This window comes from Neodiprion fabricii, chromosome 4 (genome assembly GCF_021155785.1).
Source record: "Neodiprion fabricii isolate iyNeoFabr1 chromosome 4, iyNeoFabr1.1, whole genome shotgun sequence".
NCBI lineage: Eukaryota > Metazoa > Arthropoda > Insecta > Hymenoptera > Diprionidae > Neodiprion > Neodiprion fabricii.
In genome coordinates this window covers 27,569,728-27,594,218 of record NC_060242.1, presented here as the reverse complement: position 1 = coordinate 27,594,218, position 24,491 = coordinate 27,569,728, and the positions used below count along the sequence as shown (strand labels likewise).

The 24,491-nt window shown below is 33.2% G+C and overlaps 5 protein-coding genes and 1 pseudogene across 7 annotated transcripts; 1 reads left to right on the top strand and 5 right to left on the bottom strand.

Annotated features, from left to right (window-relative positions):
• Positions 1-475: 475 nt before the first annotated feature.
• On the bottom strand, positions 476-5,701 carry LOC124180844 (cathepsin L). Its single transcript, XM_046566712.1, has 7 exons — positions 5,549-5,701; positions 4,646-4,757; positions 3,130-3,282; positions 2,742-2,948; positions 2,094-2,299; positions 1,222-1,373; positions 476-1,035 (listed from the first exon to the last, which is right to left on the bottom strand). The coding sequence occupies exons 2-7, from the start codon at positions 4,739-4,741 to the stop codon at positions 827-829; spliced, it is 1,023 nt and encodes a 340-aa protein (XP_046422668.1). The 5' UTR covers positions 4,742-4,757; positions 5,549-5,701; the 3' UTR covers positions 476-826.
• A 641-nt stretch (positions 5,702-6,342) lies between these two features.
• LOC124180855 (NADH dehydrogenase [ubiquinone] 1 beta subcomplex subunit 4) lies at positions 6,343-8,481 on the top strand. Its single transcript, XM_046566739.1, has 3 exons — positions 6,343-6,553; positions 8,072-8,215; positions 8,310-8,481. Exons 1-3 carry the CDS (start codon positions 6,404-6,406, stop codon positions 8,376-8,378), a joined length of 363 nt encoding a protein of 120 aa, XP_046422695.1. The 5' UTR covers positions 6,343-6,403; the 3' UTR covers positions 8,379-8,481.
• Positions 8,482-8,575: 94 nt separating this feature from the next.
• Positions 8,576-11,472, bottom strand: LOC124180854 (trafficking protein particle complex subunit 5). Of its 2 annotated transcripts, none has more exons than XM_046566737.1 (3): positions 11,062-11,349; positions 10,609-10,918; positions 8,576-8,911 (listed from the first exon to the last, which is right to left on the bottom strand). In XM_046566737.1, exons 1-3 carry the CDS (start codon positions 11,226-11,228, stop codon positions 8,813-8,815), a joined length of 576 nt encoding a protein of 191 aa, XP_046422693.1. In that variant the 5' UTR covers positions 11,229-11,349; the 3' UTR covers positions 8,576-8,812. The 2 variants fall into 2 exon arrangements, with proteins under 2 accessions (XP_046422693.1, XP_046422694.1); XM_046566738.1 differs by lacking the exon at positions 8,576-8,911 and adding an exon at positions 8,954-9,963 and having other exon boundaries at positions 11,062-11,472.
• A 300-nt stretch (positions 11,473-11,772) lies between these two features.
• Positions 11,773-13,772, bottom strand: LOC124180849 (regucalcin-like). Of its 2 annotated transcripts, none has more exons than XM_046566722.1 (6): positions 13,666-13,772; positions 13,139-13,310; positions 12,833-13,030; positions 12,492-12,728; positions 12,121-12,296; positions 11,773-12,044 (listed from the first exon to the last, which is right to left on the bottom strand). In XM_046566722.1, exons 2-6 carry the CDS (start codon positions 13,296-13,298, stop codon positions 11,889-11,891), a joined length of 927 nt encoding a protein of 308 aa, XP_046422678.1. In that variant the 5' UTR covers positions 13,299-13,310; positions 13,666-13,772; the 3' UTR covers positions 11,773-11,888. The 2 variants fall into 2 exon arrangements, with proteins under 2 accessions (XP_046422678.1, XP_046422677.1); XM_046566721.1 differs by having other exon boundaries at positions 13,634-13,703.
• Positions 13,773-14,685: 913 nt separating this feature from the next.
• On the bottom strand, positions 14,686-16,351 carry LOC124180708 (regucalcin-like). Its single transcript, XM_046566454.1, has 5 exons — positions 16,069-16,351; positions 15,774-15,971; positions 15,406-15,636; positions 15,050-15,225; positions 14,686-14,856 (listed from the first exon to the last, which is right to left on the bottom strand). Exons 1-5 carry the CDS (start codon positions 16,226-16,228, stop codon positions 14,686-14,688), a joined length of 936 nt encoding a protein of 311 aa, XP_046422410.1. The 5' UTR covers positions 16,229-16,351.
• Positions 16,352-17,970: 1,619 nt separating this feature from the next.
• On the bottom strand, positions 17,971-24,348 carry LOC124180707 (annotated as a pseudogene).
• Positions 24,349-24,491: the final 143 nt, after the last annotated feature.

The window sequence follows — 24,491 nt, the reverse complement described above, 5'->3', positions numbered from 1 at the left end:
AACGTTGCTTTATCAATAGGAATAGGAATTCAACACATCGTACACTGGAACTTAAATGCAACTGAATCTGTACCTTTCTTGTAAACTTTAATAAATGGAACACATGTTGTCGACAGAACTGGTAGATTCATCAGGCATAGGAGTAACAATACTGACCAATATGAATCTCAATGAGTGCCATTCAAAATATTTCCCTAATTACGAGCTCTTCGAACATTGACCTGAATTTAGGAATTTCCAACAATCATCCCAGACTGAGAAATGGATTTTTGTTACAGATATAATAAATCTAAATTTCGACTCATGATTGATGTCTGATTTATATTCGTAAGATATTCTATTGAATTTGTTCGTTCTTCTACAACGTAGAATTAGATAATGTGGCAAATGATAAAGAAAAATTGTACTTATAAATATTTCACGTTATTAGTGTGATCTACGTATAAGGGATAAGTAACAAAATTCAAATCTGCCAAACTGTTCAAAAGTACTCCATATTCATTAACAGTTAAAATATAAAATATTACATTCATGTCATCAGTTTTAAACGTCGCATTGGCAAGATCTATCCGTCTATCCGTGGACTGAAATATTTACTACTAATAACATTTGATTTTTTTACGGTTGTAATTTAATACTTATATATTGAAATTATAAAAATTACGAGTATATAAAATATTAAATGTATCGCAAAGTAATAATAAAACAAAAATAGGTACATAAACTTTATCAGTTAGAATCACATATGAAATTGATGTTATCTATTAAATAATTCCAGAAAATAATTCATGAATAACATAAATCTCATCACTCTATATTGCCATAATTAAACAAGAGGATAACTTGCTGTAGAAGCAATTCCACAATGGTTGTTCTTATTTCGGGCCATCTTGATATACCCGTGGTCACCCCAATCACCACCCCAACTGTTCTTGACGAGCCAATAATCCATGCCATTTTCATCAGTACCGTAACCAACAGCTAAAACTCCATGGTCCAGGTTAGTTTCGGAACAACCAGCTTCATAATAAACACCTGGAAGAATAAAAATCTTTCAATACTGAGTTCAATTTTAGAAATTCAAAATGGAGCTAATTCGCAATTTGTATTAGTGATGACCATGAGAGATTCAATTAATTTTGTATTCTAAAAAGTGTTCACCAGTACCAATTTCCATTAATTCGAGTCTTTTATTTTGTAAAGTTATGAAGAATTCATTACCTTCAGAGTATAACTGGAAGCTTTCATGGGAAGCATCAATAGCAACAGAAACTGGCCCAATGGTAGCAATAGCAGCCTGCAACTTTTCTTCATCTCCCTGAGGAATATCTACATAGCCAACATCGGTAGCTCCATTGTTACGAGGGTTATAACTGTAATAGAAAGATGTACTTGTAAATATATTAGTTCTGCGAAAACATCTCGTTATTGAAATTTTTTGTTGGCAGGTTGGTTATATGTATGTATGTATCTACACGTACATGTGCGCCCATGCAGGCGCGCACACACACACACGCACCCACTCACACCGCCCTGCGAACCAAAATTTTTAACACCCACGCACACACACACGCACACACACCAAGTTGAAAACCAAGAGCGAACGGCAGTTGTGACTTTCTTTGTAAACATTAAAATTATTTTTCGCTATGAAACTGGTACAGGTCTAACAAATTTTCCTTGATTGATACTAACAATTTTCATCAGGAACAAAGAGGCAGAATAGCCTAAAATCAAAGTTTGTAATAGTAATTAGAACCACATCACAGAGATCGATCTCTTTCATATTTTCATATATGTTACAATCAGAATTATGACCTTTGTAATGACGAAAGAAAGAATTGACTCTGACAAATACCTGAATTAGTCTGACTAAAATCAATAAATCTTTGTAATCCATATTCGTAAAAATTTTGAAGAATACCTTGGCAAACATCAATGTAGTATAGATGTGTAGAAATGAAAAAAAAAAAGAATCATCTCGAAATGAAATTATGATAGCATAAACTTACAACAGAAGCCACAAAGCAGTCATACATATATATTCAATGTTTGAGAACTTGAATCATAGCAAGTATTATCATTCTAATTACCGGCATGAATCATCTTGTCCCTCATATGGGTAGCTCTTCTCAGTATCAATCCCTTTGTTGTCTTTAATGTACTGGAAGGCTTGGTCCATCAAGCCACCATTACATCCATTGTTACCATATTTGCCAGAACAATCGACCAAATTCTGCTCACTCAAAGACACTAGCACTCCCGTTTTCCTGAAGTGCTGAGCTTCCAAGGCACCAGTCTATATGAATAAATTTGATACAATGTTTACTACAATAACTGTGGACAATTTTCACTCTTCAAAAATCTTAACTCCCTTAAATTTTTTTTTTTTTAGAAGAGAATATTATTTAAAATTATAGATAGGTATTAAAAACATAAGAAATAACCTATAAACAAGTGATAAATAAGAAACTTATCTCTGAATTGTAATGCAAATATTGAATATTAAGCATTAATCGAGAAAAAAAAAATTGATGTAATAGTCAAGCTATTAGTCGAAAATGAAATATTTAATCATAATTCTTTACAGTCTTACTTGCTTTTAGTATTTTAACGCCTTCCTGATTACTATATCATATTTCTTTCAGCTACCAAGATCTTATGTATTGATATGCATTACCAAAATTGGGTTATTCCAAACTTCTATAGTTTCTCTGTATAATTACGAAAAGGGAACTCACTGTAGAGAACGCCCAACATGAACCACACTGTTTTTGATCCTTCACAGCAGTTACAGCTCCCTCGTCCCTCCAGTCAAAAGATTCTGGGATTTTAACATTCGCAGGTGGGATAAAAGTGGCACCAATTGGCCGCTCAATGTTTGATCGCTTCAGTGTGTTGATAGACTTGTTAAAGCCATTCATCATATCAACGAATTCGTGATGAAGCTATAAAAGTACAGTTATGTATTATGTATCATATACAAATAACAACTGAAATTACTGAAACAATAATGAAAATAAAGCTGTTATATAAATTGATATACATTTTGATGTATACAAATACCCTAATTCATAGAGAAAATAGATGTACAAATAATTTAAAAAGATATCTCAGCAAAGCACTAACCAGGTCTCCATACTTGTTAAGTTCCAATTTGTACGAAACAAGGCCCATTTCATACTTGGCATTGTGTTTGGCAACTTTGTGCTTATTGTCCATGAAGATTTTCATCCTGAATTTTTCCTCTACATCGTTGTCATACTTTTTCCTATGTGTTAGCTGTAAAAAAAAAAAAAAAAAAAAAAAAAATAACGATGTTATAAGTTGACGACTCTGCAATGTTTGTGACTATAGATAAAGTTATAAATACTCAAAGGTACACTGCAGGCATAAATTTCATATCCATTGTTTCTGTTGGTGTGGCACACAAAATTGTTTATATACCATTCAATAAGGATCACTACCTTAATAAAGTTTCTATTAGAACAATAAAGATGGGTCGGTAGTTTTTTTTGTAATATGAGTACTACTTTACACTGTTAATAAAGTATCACCAAGTTGGTTATACAATTACAAGTGAAAGCAATATAATAAGATCAATTGTTTCGTGAAACGACATCTTGTTAAATGAGTAAAGTACTGATGATATGACTTGAAATTAGGGAAGGATACACGATGCAAATCACTTGAGATACAAAGAACTACTAAACGTTGGTATAGTGACATGTCAAAAATTATTTTTTTCTCTCAACAACTTGTTTCGCATTGTTTCAAATTAGATTGCTATTGGTCTCCTACTTTCAAAAATAGGCCCAATGGTTACCCACCTAGTGGTTGATCACAGATATTTCTATCCCATAAATTAATTATCTATTCACTCAATAAAAAAGTAATGCCATTATGAAAATATAAATATAAACTACAAAACAACCATAAGCAATTACATTAAAACATATATGGTTACGAACACTGCTGAAAAATGATGATAAATTTTGATAACATGGGAAATTTTTGTGATTGGTGAGTTTTATGTTTACAGAAGTTTACACTACATTCTAATGGACGTAAAAAAAAAAAATGGCTAGCTACTAGCTCATTCACATTATATATATATATTTAACTGACTTTCCGAACTTTGGAAGCAGTTAGCAGAGCTACAATTTATATTACGGCGATTCTAATAATCCTAATTCCAGAATAGCGATAAAAAACAGAACATTTCGTTATATTAACGTTATCAACTTTAACCTCGATAAATCTTAATTGTTTTTCATTGAAATCGTACACCACGAGTATAACCTAATTATCACGATAATACGGTAAACCAATATGCAGATCTATGCCGACTATGGCAAAATAAAAACATTTGCATTGGCACAGACTGTACAAAACAAAAGTGTCGTGTATCGATAAAAAAGAATGATAGCAACTTCGTACACGCATTATCAGGGGTTCTTACAGATTGCCTGAAAAGATATGGCATTGAAGGACAAAGTAAAAAAAGGTTAACAACTTCGAAAAAATAAAATAATTTATATATAATATAAAAGTTTTATATATTATATGTACATATAACATATACCTATAATATATGTATGCAACTTGCGAGGTGATAGATCACATTAACGTTTGTATACGTTACCTTGAAAGTGCCCCACTCCTCAAGAACAAGGTCGAAGAAGGAAATTGCTTGACTAACGGCGATCACACCCACCATAAATACGAAAAAAACCTTCATGATTAATGCTGTTTACCTGAAAACATCGTAATGCGGTTATTTGAATTTTATGGAAAATAATCACCGATGGGAAATCTGCAATTACACACTGGAAAATTAACACGCATGAAATAAAGAACGCTGTGGCATTAACGATAAGTTACTTTGTCGGAATTATTGAAAGCCACAGTTCAATGTCAGCTATCACAATGTCGTATGATTCACATCTTGCGGTGCTACGTAAAAGTTAACTACGTATATACATGCACACAAGTGTGTGGATTCCGAAACATTAGACGTTTTCTTTAGTCTTTTTTCTTATAATTTAGCAAACAACTCTTATCCTTACGCCATCTTATAATTCGGATTCAAAACAAAGTGACGCTGTGATGACGCTTCTGGTTCGCAGTGAGTTCCGCCAACAATACAACGAGAGGATGGTAAGGCCTTTGTTGACAAACGCAATGAATTGACAAATTTGATAGAAAAAAATAAGATATTAATTACATTTACAGTGGCGGAATCGAGTAGGGTCAGAACTAAGATTCTAGAATTACCGTATATGTAACGGTTCATTGAACCAAAGATCAACAATTGTGGGTCAATATCATTAAATCGTAGCAATAAAAAATGCTGTCATCATGTCAATATATTATTCCATGTACAAAGTATTATGTAGTAGAAAGTGAGGTAAATACATACATACAATAGATTCAAAGCCATAAGAGTATCCCAGATAAAAATTGATAATTTTGCAGTAAGATATTTAAGTTTTTATCGAATAATTTGAAACATATCAAGATTTTAAATAGATATATCGGGACTTACCAATTTACTTAATTACTATTTAACGCACACAAATCCCGTTCGCTCAACGTGCTCGTCGCAGAACAACTGGCACAACGCGGTATTTACAGCCTTTGTACTGCAACGCAGTAGGTATCGAGAGAATCACGTGAGTATTCCATGGCTACATGATTGGCCTATTTATTTCACAGTAAATCATGTGACTTGGTGCGCTAGCCTATCAACGCCTTCTGCCTCGATGTCGAATCATTGTCATGGGGCGTTTGCTACGTGGATTGCAGATTCATATCTGCAATTGCGTTGTACGATATGAATGTTTAGAATTTTTTCCTCTTGTTTCAGTTGGAACAGGAGAACTTGGAAAATTTCTTAGGAATATTAACCCACTTTAGCTAATTAAAGCAACCACTAGATGTACTGCTGACGGTTATACAGGGTAATTATTATGGCGATCGAAATGATAAGTGAAATGAATTTTGTCTGCAGTAATATACTATGTCTCCGATTTTAAGGACGATCTATTTGCTTCATCTCAGAAACACACTACATTGTTCTTCAATACATTATCCTAACCAATCCTAACGCATATCTTCTGTAGTTGCGCAAAACGACAGAGGGAAAATCGTGAAACATCGCAAAGAATACTGAATTGCCATACGAGAAACGAATGATTTCAGGCATTACTGATGCTCTTTTTTTATAATCAGTAGAATTAACTTTAGCGTTCGCCTAAATCATAAACATTTGAGAAAATTATTGAATACAATCTGCACATGCTCGGGAAGCTTCAGCTCATTCAGCTCGACCATTTAAAAGATTGGTAATACTGGTTAGTAGGATTGTACCAGTTCTGCCGCAGCAGTCCGAATCGTCGACATGACGACGAATAAAAATAATTACGATATTTCACCCGAGCAGTTGAGGCTCGAAATTAAAAGAAATGCTCGGCGAAATGAACTTCGTCAGGAGTTGCAAAAGATTGCCGGAAATCCGTACCGAGCTGGAACAGGCGAAGGAGGTGCTCCGGTGCGTAGTTTTGCATAACGATTATGATTGAACACGCAACCTCAATTCCTTAAACTTCACATTCTCAATACACCGCATTCAGTGTTTTTCATGCCTGTTCATTAATGTAATAATGTGGTAAATATGATGAATTTATTTGTGAAAATCGTATAAAAAATTCGGGACTAAGCATATTTTAGTGTAGAGCACCATCGACGCATTCGTAGGTTATGTGTTATGTAAAAATATCGTACACGAGATCCAAGGAATTTACAGGTTTACCAACTAATATTTAATTGAAACGCGAATTTGAGAAAATGGCGGATAAATGATTAGTTTCAAAGTTAAATGGTTTAATTATTTCAAAGCAGGATATTATAGAGTTATTGATTTCTCGTGTATTTTCTGTTTGGATTTTTGTATTCTTGTATTATCCAAGCGTAGTACTTTATGCTCTGTTACTTTATTAGCAGCATGCATTAACAATGGGCTGCCAACGATGAACCGCTGAAGTTATTCGGACTTAACTAGACCCCTCTTCTTATCCAATAAGACTAATATAAAAGGGTATACATTAATTGCAATCATTCAGTGATGCCGATACCAAGTCGACTCGATTAGTTCCGAAAATTATACGCAGTACAGCAAGTAGTTAAAAAGAATGCTACTTCAAAAATTTTTTTTATTATTCTCCCTATAATTTTACACGAGCAACTTATCAGATAATAATCTTTCTCTTGTGTCTAAATGTTGTGTTTTCACATATATGCGGGTATTTCTTCAGTTAAAAATTTAATGAGATCGATTTGAATTGAAAGAACGCAAATCCGTATTTGTTGGTTGTCTAAAGTTAAAGGTCGTCCTCGTGACTGCTTATCAACTGTCAGTATATTTATGATATGCACTCCCACGTCTTATCATCTATCATGCGGTGTTTGGTTTTCCGATTCTGTGTATTATCTTGTATTATTTAACTAGATCAATTCACAATACAATCCTAAACAGCGAACAATTGTTGAACACTACTGTGTAAATTAAGCGAGATATAAACAATTTTTCATCCATCAACCATGAAATTTTATTCTATTTTTTAATCCTAAATTTGAATGAAATTGATCAAAGCACCCAGAGAAAGTTAAGGAGACGAAACACAGTAATCGAAATAAAGGCTATTACGCACATACACTAATGATTAAAATTAATACACTGTTCCCTATCTTTGAAAAGTCAGACATCTTCTCTTTGTTTCCTGTAATAACAGATTGACAATAAGAATTCATCCGATGCATATTGTGATTACGCTTTTCATGAATCATTCGACAGAAGGCAATTCAGCAAAAATTCAAGTATCGCGACATATTACATGATAGTTTCAAGACATTCCTAATATTATAATAAAACAAGAAAATAAAGATAATTATACCTATGTATACTTGTTTTGCTGAATTTAGAAAAATTACATATGCTAATATATTGATCTGTAACTTGAATAAGTTCTTTATTTGCAAACTCATAGTTGATTAAAATGCTTGTATTTAGTTTGATGCAGGACTACAACGATTTATGGCAGCGAGAGCAAAAACCTATGAATATTTTAGGCCTACTCTGAAAGGTGGTCTGCAGTACTATGCAGCAATATGGACACCCATCCTGTTCTTTACTTGGCTAGTGAAAAGGGACAGGGTATATTATTTCATTAAATATTTCAAAACTACTATACTGGACGTAATAAAGCTATTCCTAACGGTGATTAATGTTTGTTTCTTTTTCACCACAGGACAGGAAAGAGCACCGATTTCGTACTGGTCAGGTCAGCTATGCTGACAGAGAATTCAAGTTTGCTTAAACATATTAAATTAGCAAACGATAGTAATAATTACCTTGTAATATATCAACAACAATGTAAAGAATATCAACATTGATAATAATAATAATGATATTGTAACCTATATTAACCCTGGTTTTTTTTTTATAGGTGTAAGGATTGCTGAATAATTAATGGACAGTATTTGGTGTGGAGTGACAGAAATTTTTTGCATTACAAATGATTTAATTAAATTTATTTTTCTTTATGCACAAGGATAAAATTTAATTCAATTTCATAGAAGTTCATTTCGATATCGTGATATCAACGAATTTCGTAAGTTAGCTATCTGTTGCATTAATATTTCAGATTCATTATATCAATATAACAGATTCCATAGAATCAAAAATCCTCAAAGTTTCTTATTGAGAAAATAATTATTCATAATTTAAAAGTACCTACAGAACCAATTTAGTTTAACGATCTTCAAGTTGCTTATCACGAGTAATAACTGCATGATCAAATTTCACCATATATGTTGTTCCTTTGTGCCAATGCGCAGTCACTTTTGCTGGCTGTAAACATAACATGAGTAAAAATCATTTTTTTGAAAACACCTATACAGCGCAAAAAAATTTCGATTTGCAAATATTCACAACTCAAATATGGTTCTCATTTAGTATTGGTAAAAATTTTCCTGAAGAACAGAACGGTGAAAACATATGATTTGTGATGCACTTCTCATACCTCATACCAATACAATGACGAATGGTTACAGACTGAAAGTGAGTCATAGGGCATATTCCAACTACCTCTGAACCACTCCTGGTAACTGATAAATGCAAACAAACAGAAAAGAGATCTGTATCCGCCCATGCAGACACACATGATTTGGAAATAGGATGATGAATATTTTATGATCAACCATCGGTATATTGTTGCAGCAAATGAAATTTACTGGATTTGAAATATGTGAGTTGTTTGCCTCTAGCTTCTAAATGCGAAGTTGTATGTCGAGAATAATTCAGATTATAACTAACGATCATCAGAAATTTTTTATAAAAGCGAAATGGTATAATCAGATCTATGTAAAATATCGGTCAAAACTGTTGCTATCTCCAGTATGATTCACACATTTAGATAAATATAAAGTGGAGCTGAATAACGGATTCGTAGATAGATCCAACTTCGCTTTCTGAATTTTTCAAATAGAATTATCACAATTAGAATAATCTATCAACGGCTGTAATTAATTGTACGCTTAGTAATTCTTGTTGCATTAAATATAAGATGAGTATGAACAGGTCAAGGATGTTGATGATACAATACTTATGTCGAAGTACTTAGATACTAATAAACATTTTTCCATGCATATCAAAGATTTCATACAAAGACAATGGCTCGATTTATTCCATGTCAAATTATTAAACTTTACACTACAGTATCCCATAACTTTTACTTGCTTCTTTCTAAATTTGTACTTTTATTTGTGTAACAAATTTGAGTATGGTTCATATTTATGTATAAAGGTCGAATGTATCACTGACACTGAGTCTGCTGGGTTTGAAAATATTTAGAGTAATCTATACCAAAAATCTCTACAAATATGTATGTACATGTCAACCACCTGCCAAAAAACAAACAAGTCTTACTAAATGAAATACGGGCCTGTAAACGATTTATAACTAAAGCAAGATCCTTTCAGTGGAAAACTGTAATAGACTTTGAACACAAAACAAGTGAAATGAAGTTCTTGATGGATTAAATATGCCAGAATTTTTAAATTCATATGATAATATTTTTTTAGATAATGAAACCAAGACACTGTTTGGAAAGTTTGAAATGGTAACAGCATGTGTCCACCATTGTTTTCAACATTTGTATATTCACGAGAGCTTAACGAAATCATTTATGTTGCGTGTGTGAAGATTGGGGTATAGCTGATACTTTATTCAGAGTAGATTCTACATTAGAATTTAATACCAGTATTCTCAGAAGCACTTTTCGAAATGCGAAGGGTTTAGTTTTGAAATAGTTTAAACTTCAATAACTGAAAATGATGTCCAAGTTAAAATTTGAGTTGGCAAAGTATCGAACAGTTTCAACCTAATTCTAGTATGCTATTTACGCCACAGTTGAGTAAATTCTGCATTAAATTCTTACTACATAAAAATGTAAGTAAAAAATATAAAGTAATTTGCTTACATGTATTGATAAAATTAACTTTTTCCACGTAATTATATAATACTTGTATGAATATGATAGTACTTACAAAACCACAATCGGAAAGAATCGCCTCAACGATTCCAGCAGTAAATGATGCACAATTTAGACTCCCTTTGTCTTTCGGAACAGAAACAAATTTATTGACCAGAGCTTCCTTTTCTATTATATAATAGGTTCGGTCATCATCATTAGCATGTTCAAGTTTGTCAGCTTCACGACCGAACAGTGATTTCCAAACTGTGCTTTTAATAAAAAGAAGGACACTCAATAGTTTCACTTCGCGTTTGCCGCTTTTTTCTCTCATTACAAGAAGGTCGGTCATTCTGTGACCTACTTCAGCACCCATTTCAGCCAGTCTATAAATCATATAATGTTTACAAAATTTACATACAACATACATGAATAATCGAGAACACAAATGGCAATCAGTAATGTCGATTAATACAACTAATGAACGATCTGGTATTACCGTAGATATTATTGATCATAGGCTACTTACTTGTTCTGTAATTCGGGCACAGTGTAAACACGGTTTTGGCAGTATTGAACAAGCTCGGAAAACAAAAGAGCGTAACAACTCAAGCTAACCTCACTTTTCCCTTTACTCAACGACTTGTCGAGAATACTTGTCCGTGGACGAACTGCGGATATAGTTATACTTGTCATTGCGAAATTCAGTACCTTTATTTTACCGATGCAAACTTATTCTAATCGAACAAATCGTTATGAACTAATTCGTATTCTTGTTGCGGAAACTTTCCTGTCAAAACCCAAAGGTTTCTCTCTGGACTAAATTACGGTAGCTTACTACAATCGATGGATAGTTTCGATAGTCGATCATTCGGAAGATCTATATTTCAATTCAAATTGGACCCGAATTGTACGTGATGAATATAGGTATGTAGATTAATTATGTAGAGATAGAAGAATAGACATTATGGGACAAATTTAGTCAGTTGAATTTGACACTGAAGAGATAATAATACTTATTTAAGGAGATATTATAATATTATAACATTTTAGTTTTTTTTGCGGTACATAGTCCAAATGCATGGTCGGTGCATAGGAGGCACGTTATCCATATGCACAATAAATAAAAAATTATTACTATTGTTGTTATTGTTATTATTATTATTTCAAGTTATCATCAGAAAATTGGAAGATGTAGAATATGTTGGAAAACGCATTGCATACAATTATTCACAATAAATTTTCAAAGTGCAAGAGATTCTTGATTTGCTTTATTTGTTTGACACAATATGGTACGTTAGTACGTAAAAACGGACACTTGATCGGTGGTTTTCAGGCTTATGGATTATACAATATTTACAATTTAACTGGTACACCTGGAAGTCCAGATATACCAAGTCCTGAAACCTTAAATAAGCGACCTGAATAACGATCATCTTTCGACTCGAATATGCTAGCACTGGTAACATACAGTTCATCTAAATTTGGTCCACCCCACGCTACCGAAGTAATCTGAAAAAATTTTTGTCTTCAAAATATCACTACATCAATCATATTTTTTTTTTTGCTCTCGAGAATAATTTTTTACCTTTTCTGTAGGAAACTGGACAGACTGAAGATGTTTACCAGTTTTAGGGTCTATTCGATGAACAGCATAGCCACCCCACGTGGCTAACCACAATTTGTCTTCCTTATCTATGGCCATTCCATCAGGCATTCCCTTGACATTGTTTTTCTTCAAATCAAAGATGGTTCGTCGATTTGCTGTGAAATTTACATTCGCCTATTACTATCCTCCGTTTACACATCAGAGGGATGGTACTATTAATAGAGCTGATATGATTTTACATTGGATAAACTAAAGTTCTATTGAAGTACATTCAAATTAAATATATTTTCAGGATAATGAATATTAAAAATGATAAGAAGTTTGAACAAAATTGTAGGTTGAATACTCACTCAACTCTTCGCTGTCAATATTATAATCAAATGCATCGACCGTCCAATTAAAACTATCTACGTAATAAAACGTTTTGGTATCTGAAGACCATGCTAGACCATTACTACATCCCACACCGCTGAAATGAGGTTTTGTAGATTTTCCATCTCTGCTCAAAGAATAAAAGGTGCCCCTTCTCGTTTCAGGTCCGCCTGGTTTAAATGTAGCTAGTTCCCAAGTTCCAGACCACAAACGCCCTAGAATTAAAAAAAAATCGAATCACATACAATCAGTACAGTTTCTTAACTACTCAAGCATTACAGAATAAGGATAAGTACACCAATCTATTCACATCAGGTACCTGAAGGGTCAGCTTTGCCATCATTAAATACGTTTATAGTCCCAGGATCCACTTCAACAAGAATTTCAACATTGGTTGGATCTGTAGTAATACCATCCCATGTCAGAAGAGCTATTTTTTTACCATGTCCAACCAAAAATTTGTCTTTGGTACCTGCCACAGGTAGGACAAAGCTCACTGCTGACTTATTTTGTTTATCTGGAAGCATTATATAATGAATTCCAATTGTAAATCAACTATAAACTTATCTGTACAATTCATATGGCTTTGGTATAAGTAATTCCAAGTTCAGTTCTAGCCACTTACCCACAATCACACGGGTGACTTTATTGGTGCTCGGATCGTACTTGAAGACAGTAGATTCAGGTATATCAACATAGTAGAGTACTTGTGCTTCCTGATCCCAGTGAGGTCCTTCGCCGAGAACTAATTTCTCGTCATGTATAATATCAATTTGGGGTGCCATTATTAGTGAAACCTAGAAATGTTCAAACCAAGTCAAATATAATGTTTAGAATACTACACAACCTTTGCAACGAGCTTACTGTGAATAGTAAGTACAATTTGAAATGGTAGCCAACTTATGTTCTCGCGATTAGAATTACTATAATATTGTGATTTGAACCTTACGTGGAATTTATAGCAAAACGATTGATGGGGTAATCAAAAGAAAATGTCATAACTTTGGATATGTATGTAGGTCTAATCTAATCAATCACTTCAAAATAACGAAGGTATAATTGAACTGCATCTATATTTTGCTTCAGAAAAGAAAATTACAGCGACGAAAAATTTACGAACTTAATGACATTTAAGTATGGAAGAGTTCTCACTTCTCAGGATCCAGAAGAATTGCAAACTAAAAGTTTTCCTTCGCAACTGCTCTTTATATAAGACAAGCTATCAGTGAGAGCTCCATGGAAGGTCAAGTTAATCAAATCTAAAATATATAGAGTGTTCAGAATCAAGACTTCATCTTATGGAGGTAACAATCTTCAAATGGGTAGTGATAAAAAACTTAGAAGTACCACATCACTCTCTAATCATACAGGTTTTATTGTCAGGTAAATTTACTAACCATGTTATACCTTCCTACAAATCATGATTGATGAATTTTGACTATCTATAGATGAAATCTAAAATTAGAATAGAATCTCGTTTCACCGATCTAGGTAAAGTGAAAGTTGAGGGACACTTATCAGGATATGTTTTTACATAACATATTTACATTCATTGGACATTTTTAAACTGGGAACATTTTCGAAAATATGAATCTTCAAATGGTAGATAAAGTTTTAATATAAGTATCGAGAATAAAGTTTCGTCTGTACACCCTTGATATTCATATCTGGATCTCATATCATTGACATTATTATTCTTAATTCCTGATAATAATCACATATAATCAACGGCCACCTTAATACAACACCAAATTTTTCATAAATATACCTCAACGTGTCATTTGATATATTGAATTTGAAATATTTCTTAAACATGTACATTATATTTCATCCAAATCGTTTTCATAATTTTTTTTATAAACATTTGATGTTGTGAGGGAGATCATCCATACTCTGCAGTTAATTAAGATATTACTGTATCTAAAGAATAATGCTGATAGCCTATTATACAATATGTCATCAGTTAATTGGTCTGAATTGCATGAATGTTTATGAAACTACGGTTGATCATTTCATCTCCAGTTACATGTTTATTAGATTGCCGAATAATTCAAGGATTCACATCATACAAAACGTTAGTTTCAGTATTCCTCCAGAAAAATTTCACACACCAATGATTAATAAACATTATGAAATAAGTATTTGCTATTCTACGTAGAATAATATATATCATCAAGCCCTTTGTATTTGTAATTTGACTGAGAAACCTGGGAGACCAGATGTACCGAGTCCTGTAACTTTAAACAAGCGTCCTGCGTAAAAATTCTGTCCTGTTTCCGAGTGACTGGCACTTGTGACATAGAGTTCATCCAAGTTTGGTCCTCCCCACGTGGCAGAAGTTATCTGATAGAAACAGAACGACTTATGAAATCAATAATTTATTCTGGTTTATTATTTTTTCACCATTCTAAAGCCATTAGAATTTTATATTTAAGAAATCAAAGATTGCGTGTTTCGTTTCACACATGGCAGTTTTGCTAACACCATCCCATAAAAAACAGTTTAGTTTAATGGTGATTGGGCTATTTATACATACCTGTGAGGTAGGGAATTTTACAGATTGAAGAAGAGAACCAGTTTCAGGGTCTACTTGATGTACAGCACTTCCATTGAATGCTGCAACCCACAGTTTATTTTCTACATCTATAGTCATCCCGTCAGGAAACCCCTTCAAATTATTCTTCACGAAGTCAAAAGCTATACGACGGTTGGCTGTTTGTTCAAATTCATGGATACATGTTATTTAATAATTTGAGATACAGACAATACTTTTCATCCAGTTATGTCGTATCACGTTTAGTGAAATAATCGTAAAAAGAAGTTCTAAATCTAAACGCTTCCACAGCTCGAAAAATGTGTATATAATACAAATATTTGACCAAGTATACTCACATAGTTCTCCACTGTTAATATTATAATCAAATGCATCAACTGTATTATTCAAACTATCGATGTAGTAAAATATTTTGTGATCAGTTGACCATGCAAGACCGTTGCTAATTCCTATACCAGTAGCATGACTTGTGACACACTTTTCTTGTGAATTCATTCTATATAACTCTCCGCGTCGTTCTTGGGATCCAGTGATGACACCTGGGAATACTGTCCCGGTCCACAAACGACCTCAAATTTTACATATTGATCCAAATTACACATAGAATTTTTGAAGAAACACTTACTTAATGGTTTAATCTCATTGGCATCGTTTTCAAAATCAAAATCAGTAATTTTCAATGATAATCACAATAAAGATGTAGCACCTCTGGGATCAACTTTGCCATCATTAAATACAGTGTCAGTTGCTTCATTCAAACTGATAAGTATTTCAAGATTCGTTGGATAAGTACTGATACCATTCCAAGTCAAAAGGGCAAGTTTGTTTCCATACCCAATGACAAATTTGTCTTTGATACCTTCTACAGGTATAACGAAGCTCACACTCGATTTTTTTTCCTTATCTGTGAATAGAATTGATGTATAAATTAAATATAAATAAAATTAGATATTCGTATAGGCTTTATGGTGATGACGAGAAATGATCTCAAATCAACCTACCTACAATAACTTGGGTGAATTTCTCAGTACTTGGTTCATATTTGAAAATAGTACTTTCCAATACATTAACATAATAGAGCACTTGAGCAACATGATCCCAGTATGGACCCTCACCAAGAACTAGTTTCTCATTGTGCACAATTTTTATGTTTGGAGCCATTTAATGAAATTGCTGTAAATAATTAAACTGCACTTACAGTGTTATACAATTTAAATAAGTGACCACAATTGAATAAATGAACTAGGATTACGATGATATAGCTTCTTTTTCTCATATATGTATAAAACTGCAACTCACATTTAGACTCAGAATTATTTGTATGGAATTAGAAAATCTAATATACGTGCACTATGCTGAACACCAAATAATTAAAGTAGTTTTATCTGTCGCAATAGATATAATATTTGTTTCTCAAGTCAAGAAATGGCTAAAAGATAATTTACCAGAACAAAAGACTGATAATTAAAAAGTAGTAATCTCACAATACTACACCCTTCTTAATTACAATGATATTACATAAGCCAGATAAAAGTTCGAGACCATGAGATAGTAGTGTCGTAAAGCTGGTTGCATAAAACATTTCCACTTGGAGATAATATTATATTATTTACTATCCATTAGACCGCAGATTAGACGATTTAAAAACTCTTGTAGATTAAACGATGGAGTCGTAATGAATTAGTCAAAGCCTTTTCTAAACCCTAACCGGAACCCATGAACTCAAAATTATCCCTTCACAGTCGCACTGGGTCATTTTTGCCTCCAGAAACCATGCATTTCTTATGAGACGACAAATAAGCGCGTGCGTGTAGTGTTAAAAACAATAAAAAAATATCTTCATGATGTATAAACATTTTAGATAATATCGAGTTGTACCCAATTTGACCCTTGTCGCGCTCACTTACGCCGAATCGAAACTGCGAAAACAGTTTCAAATATTCCAAAACGTTACAGAATATTATGAAAATCAAGATTAGTGCCTAATATTCATAAGTTTTGAAAATAGTTAAAAGGTTCTAGAACTAATGATAATACTTTCAAAACTGCTGGAGAGCTCCGAAAAAGTTCGAACGGTTGCGAAAGTTCTGAAAGTGTCCTTAAACATTCTACAAATATTAAGAGTATTCTTGAACAGTTGTGAATCTACTCTCAAGTTCTTAGAATATCCTAGAATCATCGAGAATACTTTCGAATCTGCTCGAAAGCTCCGGAATTGTTCTGATATGTTGTGGAAGCTGCGAGAATGGTCTCGAAAGTTCTGGTATATCTAAAAACATCAAGAATATTCTAGAACCTGTGGCAATGTTCCAGAAAAGTTCTGGTATGTTCTAAAAACTTCGAAAATACTTTTAAATCCACCCGAAAGATCCGGAAATGTTCTGGAATGGTATGGATTGCTCTACAGGAAACATCGAAAATAGCCTCGGACGTTCTTTAAAGTTCTGAAAGTGTCCTTTAATATTCTAGAAATATAAGAGTATTCTTGAACAGTTATGAATCTTCTCTGAAATTCTTGGAATGTTCTAGAAACATCGAGAATATTCTTAAATCTGCTGGAAAGCTCCAGAAATATTCTACAATGTTGTAGAAGCATCAACATGGGTTTCAAGAGCTCTAAAAATATCAGGAATACCTTTGTTGTCAAATTTATGTATACTTATTCGTATGCAACGAATAATTTTGAACGGCAACTTCAACGTTAAAAACTACGATTCTGTTTCTTTTTTTTTTTTTTATAAAAACTTCCCAAGTGAAGTATAGTTTTTAACCCTTTGCAGTCGCACTCGGTCAATTTTGTCTCCAGAAACCATTTATTTCTTATGGAAGGACAAATAAGTGCGACCTGGAAGGCTTAAAATAGCTTAAAATTAATATTTTTATTCATTGAAGTGATTCCTGGATTAATTTGTAATTCCTTTATTAACAGGTTAGATGTAATTCTGTGTATTTAGAGCTTGACTGGGACACCTGGTAGTCCACATGCATCAAGTCCTGTAATTTTAAACACACGTCCCACATAGGACTTGTCAAGATCGCTTTGGTCTATTGACTCATACAGACTAGCACTAGTCACATAAAGTATATCCAAATTTGGTCCACCCCATGCGACTGAAGTAATCTGGAAAAAGGTATCACTGATAAAATAGAACATGGAGAGGTATCAGTTTTACACAAAACGAGCTTTTCCTTACCCCTGCTGTTGGAAGTTGCACAAACTGGAGGTGGGTACCAGTTTTAGGATCCACTTGATGAACTCCACTACCATTGAATGTGGCAAACCACAATTTATCCTTACTATCTATTGCCATTCCATCAGGTAACCCCTTGATATTATTCTTTTTCAAGTCAAAGATGGTTCGTCGATTTGCTTTAAAATTTATGTTTTTTAAACTCTTGTCTATTTAGATATAGAAGACAACATTTGTTACTTGATGCGCTTTAAAATTTGTATTCTTTCATAACTCTTATCTGATTATACATAAGAGACATGATATTATATTTTAGATTGCATGAATTATAATTGTTACAAAATGTTTCCCAACAAACTGTATTCTTAAGGGTAACAAATACCATAATGCTAGGCAATAAGACGATTCCATGATAAATACTCACTTATTTCTCCAGTATCAATATTATAATCAAATCCGTCAACTGCCCAATTGAGAGAATCTATATAATAAAAAGTTCTTCTATCAGCAGACCAGGCAAGACCATTACTGATTCCCACACCACTAAAGTGAGCCTTGGCAGATTTTCCATCTTTACTTAAAGAATAAAACGTTCCCTTTCTTGATTCTGAGACACCTGGTTTGAATGTGGCCATTTCCCATGTACCAGACCACAAACGCCCTGAAATTTTTTCAGATTAAATCAATTATTCAATTTGACATAGTAAGTAAAAGTGAGTTTATCAGTACGTTGTTACTTGTACATATCATGAAAGTGTTGATATAGAATAGAAGTTGGCTGTGAAGTATTATGCGAAGATAATTTGGTGCAATAATGTTTCAACAATAAACAATAATGGAATATATATTTTGGATATACTGCATACCTGAGGGATCAGCTTTGCCATCATTGAATATGTTTATAGTCCCAGAATCCACTTCAACAAGGATGTCAACCTTAGTTGGATCTATGCTAACACCATCCCAAGTCAAAACAGCAAACTTCTTGCCATACCCGATGACAAATTTATCTTTGGTACCTTCTACAGGTACTGCAAAGCTCACACTTGTCTTATTCTGTTTATCTGTAAGCACATATTGAATACAAATTATAAATTTAGTTGTATTTAAAATTACAAGTTGAAGTTGGACTATATATAGTTAAATTTTTGCTACTTACCAACAATGACTCGAGTGATTTTGTTGGTTTTTGGATTATACTTGAAAACCATGGATTCAGGTATGTCAACGTAATAAAGAACTTGCGTAGCGTGGTCCCAGTGAGGTCCTTCGCCAAGAACTAACTGTTCATCGTGTATAATTTCAATTTTTGGCGCCATTATTTGTGCCTATAAAAATTGATTAAGCCAGGTAATCAGTAAATACTAGCATGTTATAGCAATTTTAATATACATTTTCAAGTTATATTACACTAGCAGCCCATCCCGGCTTCGCACGGGCATATAATAATATAATGAAAGAAAATACACAATGTTTACAGTGAATTTATAAAAAAATTGTAATACATCATTTTGTTCTATCATTAATAGTTTTTGCAGCGCACGCGATTGACGGAAGTTTTTTGTTTATTTTTTTACAACTTTGGTTAGATTATTCAAGTTTTAGTAAGCATCCCTAATTTTTTTGAAAATGACACATAGCCTATGTCACTCGGAAATAGTGTAGCTTGCCAACGGTGAAAGAATTTTTTAAATCGGTCCAGTAGTTTAGGAGCCTATTCACTTCAAACAAACAAACAAACAAAAAATCAAATCTTTCCTCTTTGTAATATTAGTATAGATGAATGCTTACCTTTTAGGTGAATTTTAATACACGGCAGTTGAAGCTGTCTTTTCAAAAGTCATAACTCAAAATATGCGTAATTAAATATTCCTTCACTTATGCTCGATGAAAAAATTGTACGAAGTTCCTGCTTTTTCGGTTTGGAAAGAAACAGAAACTGTGAACATAATCCGTCAGAATATAGCAAATAATTATCAAAGTATTTCACAACTAGTGCACTATCAAGTTAGCTGATAAAAAGTTGATAACCTGACAGAGTGAGCACTTTTCATCAGAGTGATAAGTGAATATCTTGACACTGTAAATTATTGGCAGAATGTAAAAATTAATAGAATAAATTTTTCGAATAATGTAGCACAAGGTATTAAAAAAGAAACTTTGAAGTTGTTTTCTCTTAAGTGTGTATCAAAAATTCTAAATAGAGCTTCTATAATTCAGACAACAGCAACTGCAACTGGAAAATCAAACAGTCGTACCACAATTTAAGTAGCAGTTCTATGAGTTATGAGACAAGATTGCAAATTAAAGATTAGATTATAGTATGTGGTTAAAACGTACTGTATTTCAGACTAAGATTCATATACTTCTCTAATCTACACAATGAATGACATAAGCTTGGTCATTGACTTTTTAACTATTCGAGTAACATAAGAGCGCTTATATCAATTCCGATACCTTAATCACAACTCGAATCATATCTGTAATTCTGTATTTACAATCGAGTTGCAAATTAGTGGATTAGGGTACGTTGCATAATTCTGGCATTTGCAATCGTGCTATAAACTTTTGAACATACTTGATTCGTTCTTTCATGTCAATACCTATTCATAATCAAATGGATCAACTGTCTTATTTAGACTTTGAACTAATAAAAAGTTTGGTCATGAGAAAGCAATTCCTATTTTTGTCACATCATTTTTGACGTACAAGCTATGTACTGTTCTCTGTTTATCTCAGACACGAGTTTTAAATTAGCCCCAACACAAAGCTAAACCATATTCAACAACTCAAACAACACTGTCATTATTAACCCTTCGTCGTTGCACTTATTTGTCGTCCCATAAGAAATATATAGTTTCTGAGGCCAAAAATGACCCGATGCAACCGTGAGGAGTTAAATATTATTAAATTATAGCTCGCCTATGCAGATTGATGGGAGTTTCAACATTGATTGAGGTACGCGTTAATGCCATTCCATCTCAAGAAGGCTAGCTTGCTTACATAGCTTATCACAACATAATCTTTGATACGGTATTATGAAACTCGAAATTATTTATATTTTCCTTATTTTTGAAGAGTGAAAATAAAACTTATAAAATAATGTGAGAGAAATGCTTACATAAGACTTGTAATCAGCAATCATGTGTACAGTGCTGCGCTGCTTTACCATGATAAGTGAAGTATAATATTGCCTGAACACAAATCTCAAAACATAAAGATAACACTGAGATTGGAAAGTGTTGTGCAATAAAAGCATAATATTTATTTCTGAGGTTAACAAGTTACGCAGAAACTTTCTTTGCGAAAATAATTGGTGTTGAGGCAACGAATCATATTTAAAAAATTGAAAAGAGTAAGCGAGTTTAAACATTATTTTGCACAATGATAGCTGGTCGCTCACAAGACCCAAAATTTCCAACACTGCATTGTCGAACCGAACGGGGGTAGTAAACTGTGAAAATTCGAAACAATACAGTACCTTTATTGTGAAATAATTTAGTACAATCGTGAGAACTCGCCTAAGGTAGAAAGTATTCTCAAAATATGTATAGCTCAAACTTGCTCGTAAATAAAAATAGGCACTTTATTGCTCGGATTGATTATGATTGATTTAAAAAATTATCACAACGTCAAATCCCATAATGTATTTATAATTTAACTGGTACACCTGGAAGTCCAGATGTACCAAGTCCAGTAATTTTAAACAAACGTCCTGAGTAACGATGCTCTTCCGTATCCTGTACGCTAGCACTTGTCACATAAAGTTCATCCAAGTTTGGCCCTCCCCACGTAGCTGAGGTAATCTGGGAAACGAATTGGTAGAAATAAAATAAATAAGGTGAATTCATGGGCATAGAGAAAATTGGATCAACAATAAAGGTATTCTGATTAAATGTACCGAGTAGCTACTGTTTTAAATAAACTTATTAGCTTTGTACCTTTGCTGCTGGAAGTTGAACTGATCGAAGAAGAGAACCAGTGTTAGGATCCACTTGATGAATTGCACTACCTCCAAATGTGGCAAGCCATAATTTATCTTCTTTATCAATAGTCATACCGTCAGGCAATCCCTGTACCTTGTTTTTGATTGTGTCAAAAACTGTACGCCGATTTTCTGTAATATTTAAATTATGATATTACATGTAGTTAAAATAGCACCGTCTGAAAGTATTCTTCAATTGAACATCTTGTGTTGTGGAACGTTGATGCATATGCTCAGCAAACCTGATCCAATACTTACTCAATGTTCCGTTATGAAGATCACAATCAAATGCGTCAATTGCCCGATTGAAACTATCGATATAATAGAAAGTTTTGCGATCAGATGACCATGCAAGGCCGTTACTAATCCCTACATTTGTAAGATGCGTTATTGATGATTTTCCAGTTGAACTTAAGGAATAAAACGATCCATGTCTTAACTCCTCTCCCACGTTTTTATATTCTGACGTCATTGTCCCAGCCCACAGGCGTCCTGGAATTTTTTGTCAAACCTCATGAGCAATGTGTTGGAAATTCAAAACAGAATATAGATAAATTTGTGAACACACTATTGCTGCAAATAGTCAAGGAATAAATGTTGAACATCATAGATTATGGAGATGTAATGTAAAGGTCATTGAAGACATGGTGCCATGTAAATTTTTATTACATGCTATACTAGTACTCAAAGATGATCAAGCTTATTCAATCAGTAATAAAAACCAATATCCTCAAAATCATTCCATACTATACCTGTTGTTCACACTAACACCACGACCATTTAATAAACTCGAATGAAAAATGGTTATGTATGTGAAGTGAAAAACATATCAAATTTCTGATTCAATGATTATACTTTGTACATAAAATGCAACGCAATACGGATGAACGTGGATAACATTATCAATATTACAATTTTTATTTACTGTGATTTTCATTGATTGACAGTAGCAGAAATATACTGTATAGATTTTGGTCACCTGTTGGATCAACTTTGCCATCATTAAACCGAACTTTAGCTCCTGGATTCACATCAAGAAGGATTTCAACGTTGGTTGGATCCGTGCTAACGCCATCCCAGGTCAGAAGTGCAAATTTACTTGCATATCCTATGACAAATTTATCTTTGGTACCTGCTACAGGTACGACAAAGCCAATAGTTGTTTTATTTTGTTTATCTGTAAGTATGCAAAAAAATTTCAATTATAAATAAATAGCAAATATACAAATAATATTTCTATGGCTTTAATATGGGTAAATCTTATCAGATGATATTATCTATTCAAGCTGTAAACCTATATTCGACATTATTTATATAATTTAGTTTTGTAAACTTTCTGCCTCACTGTACAATTACATTCAGGTGCACAAGCACCTATCAATAGTATGCATAGTGATAAAAATGTTGCCTGTATAGTCTATAAATATTTTATAAATACGAACAAGATTGATTGAAAATTATATACAAGCCACTTACCCACAATGACCCGGGTGATTTTATTAGTGCTAGGGTCATACTTGAAAACAGTAGACTCATCTATATCAACAAAATAAAGTACTTGTGCTTCCTCGTCCCAGTGAGGCCCTTCGCCAAGAGTTAACTTTTCATCGTGTACAATTTCCACCTTTGGAGCCATTATGAGCTACTAAAAATTATATAAGTATGTTAAGTTTAAAGATATGATTTGATCTTTGTAGCAATTCTCATGCTAATACCAATTAAAATTATTAGCATACATCAATACCTATGTATAAATTGGTCTGCGCAATAGTTTACTAATTGTACACAAATACCGAAAGACTAAATTAGTCCAGGAGCAGAAATTTTCACATCTACTTCTGAAGCTGAGCACTGTCTACTCGTTCCGACAGCGTGGCAACGCAATCTAATCTAACTCTGATAATACAATTACTACAGGAATGTTCTTTGGCAACTCAAAACGGGGATACTGTTCAAGTATGTTTATCACAATTAATTCAAAGCAGATTATGGAACAGAGCCCTGAGAATTTATGTTCATTGATTTCCAAAGCATTATATTTAGGAAATTAGGGTTAGTTTCATGTTATTCTTGTACATTGGATGTGTCGCACTTAAATCTATAATATATACATGAATTCGATCAACTGTAACCTCCTTAAACTATAACTTGATATCAATTAATATAGGTTACGTATCGAACGTATTGTACTTACTTCTGGAATGTACGGCGACAGTAATTGCGACGTAACCTTTTTTACTCGCCTCAA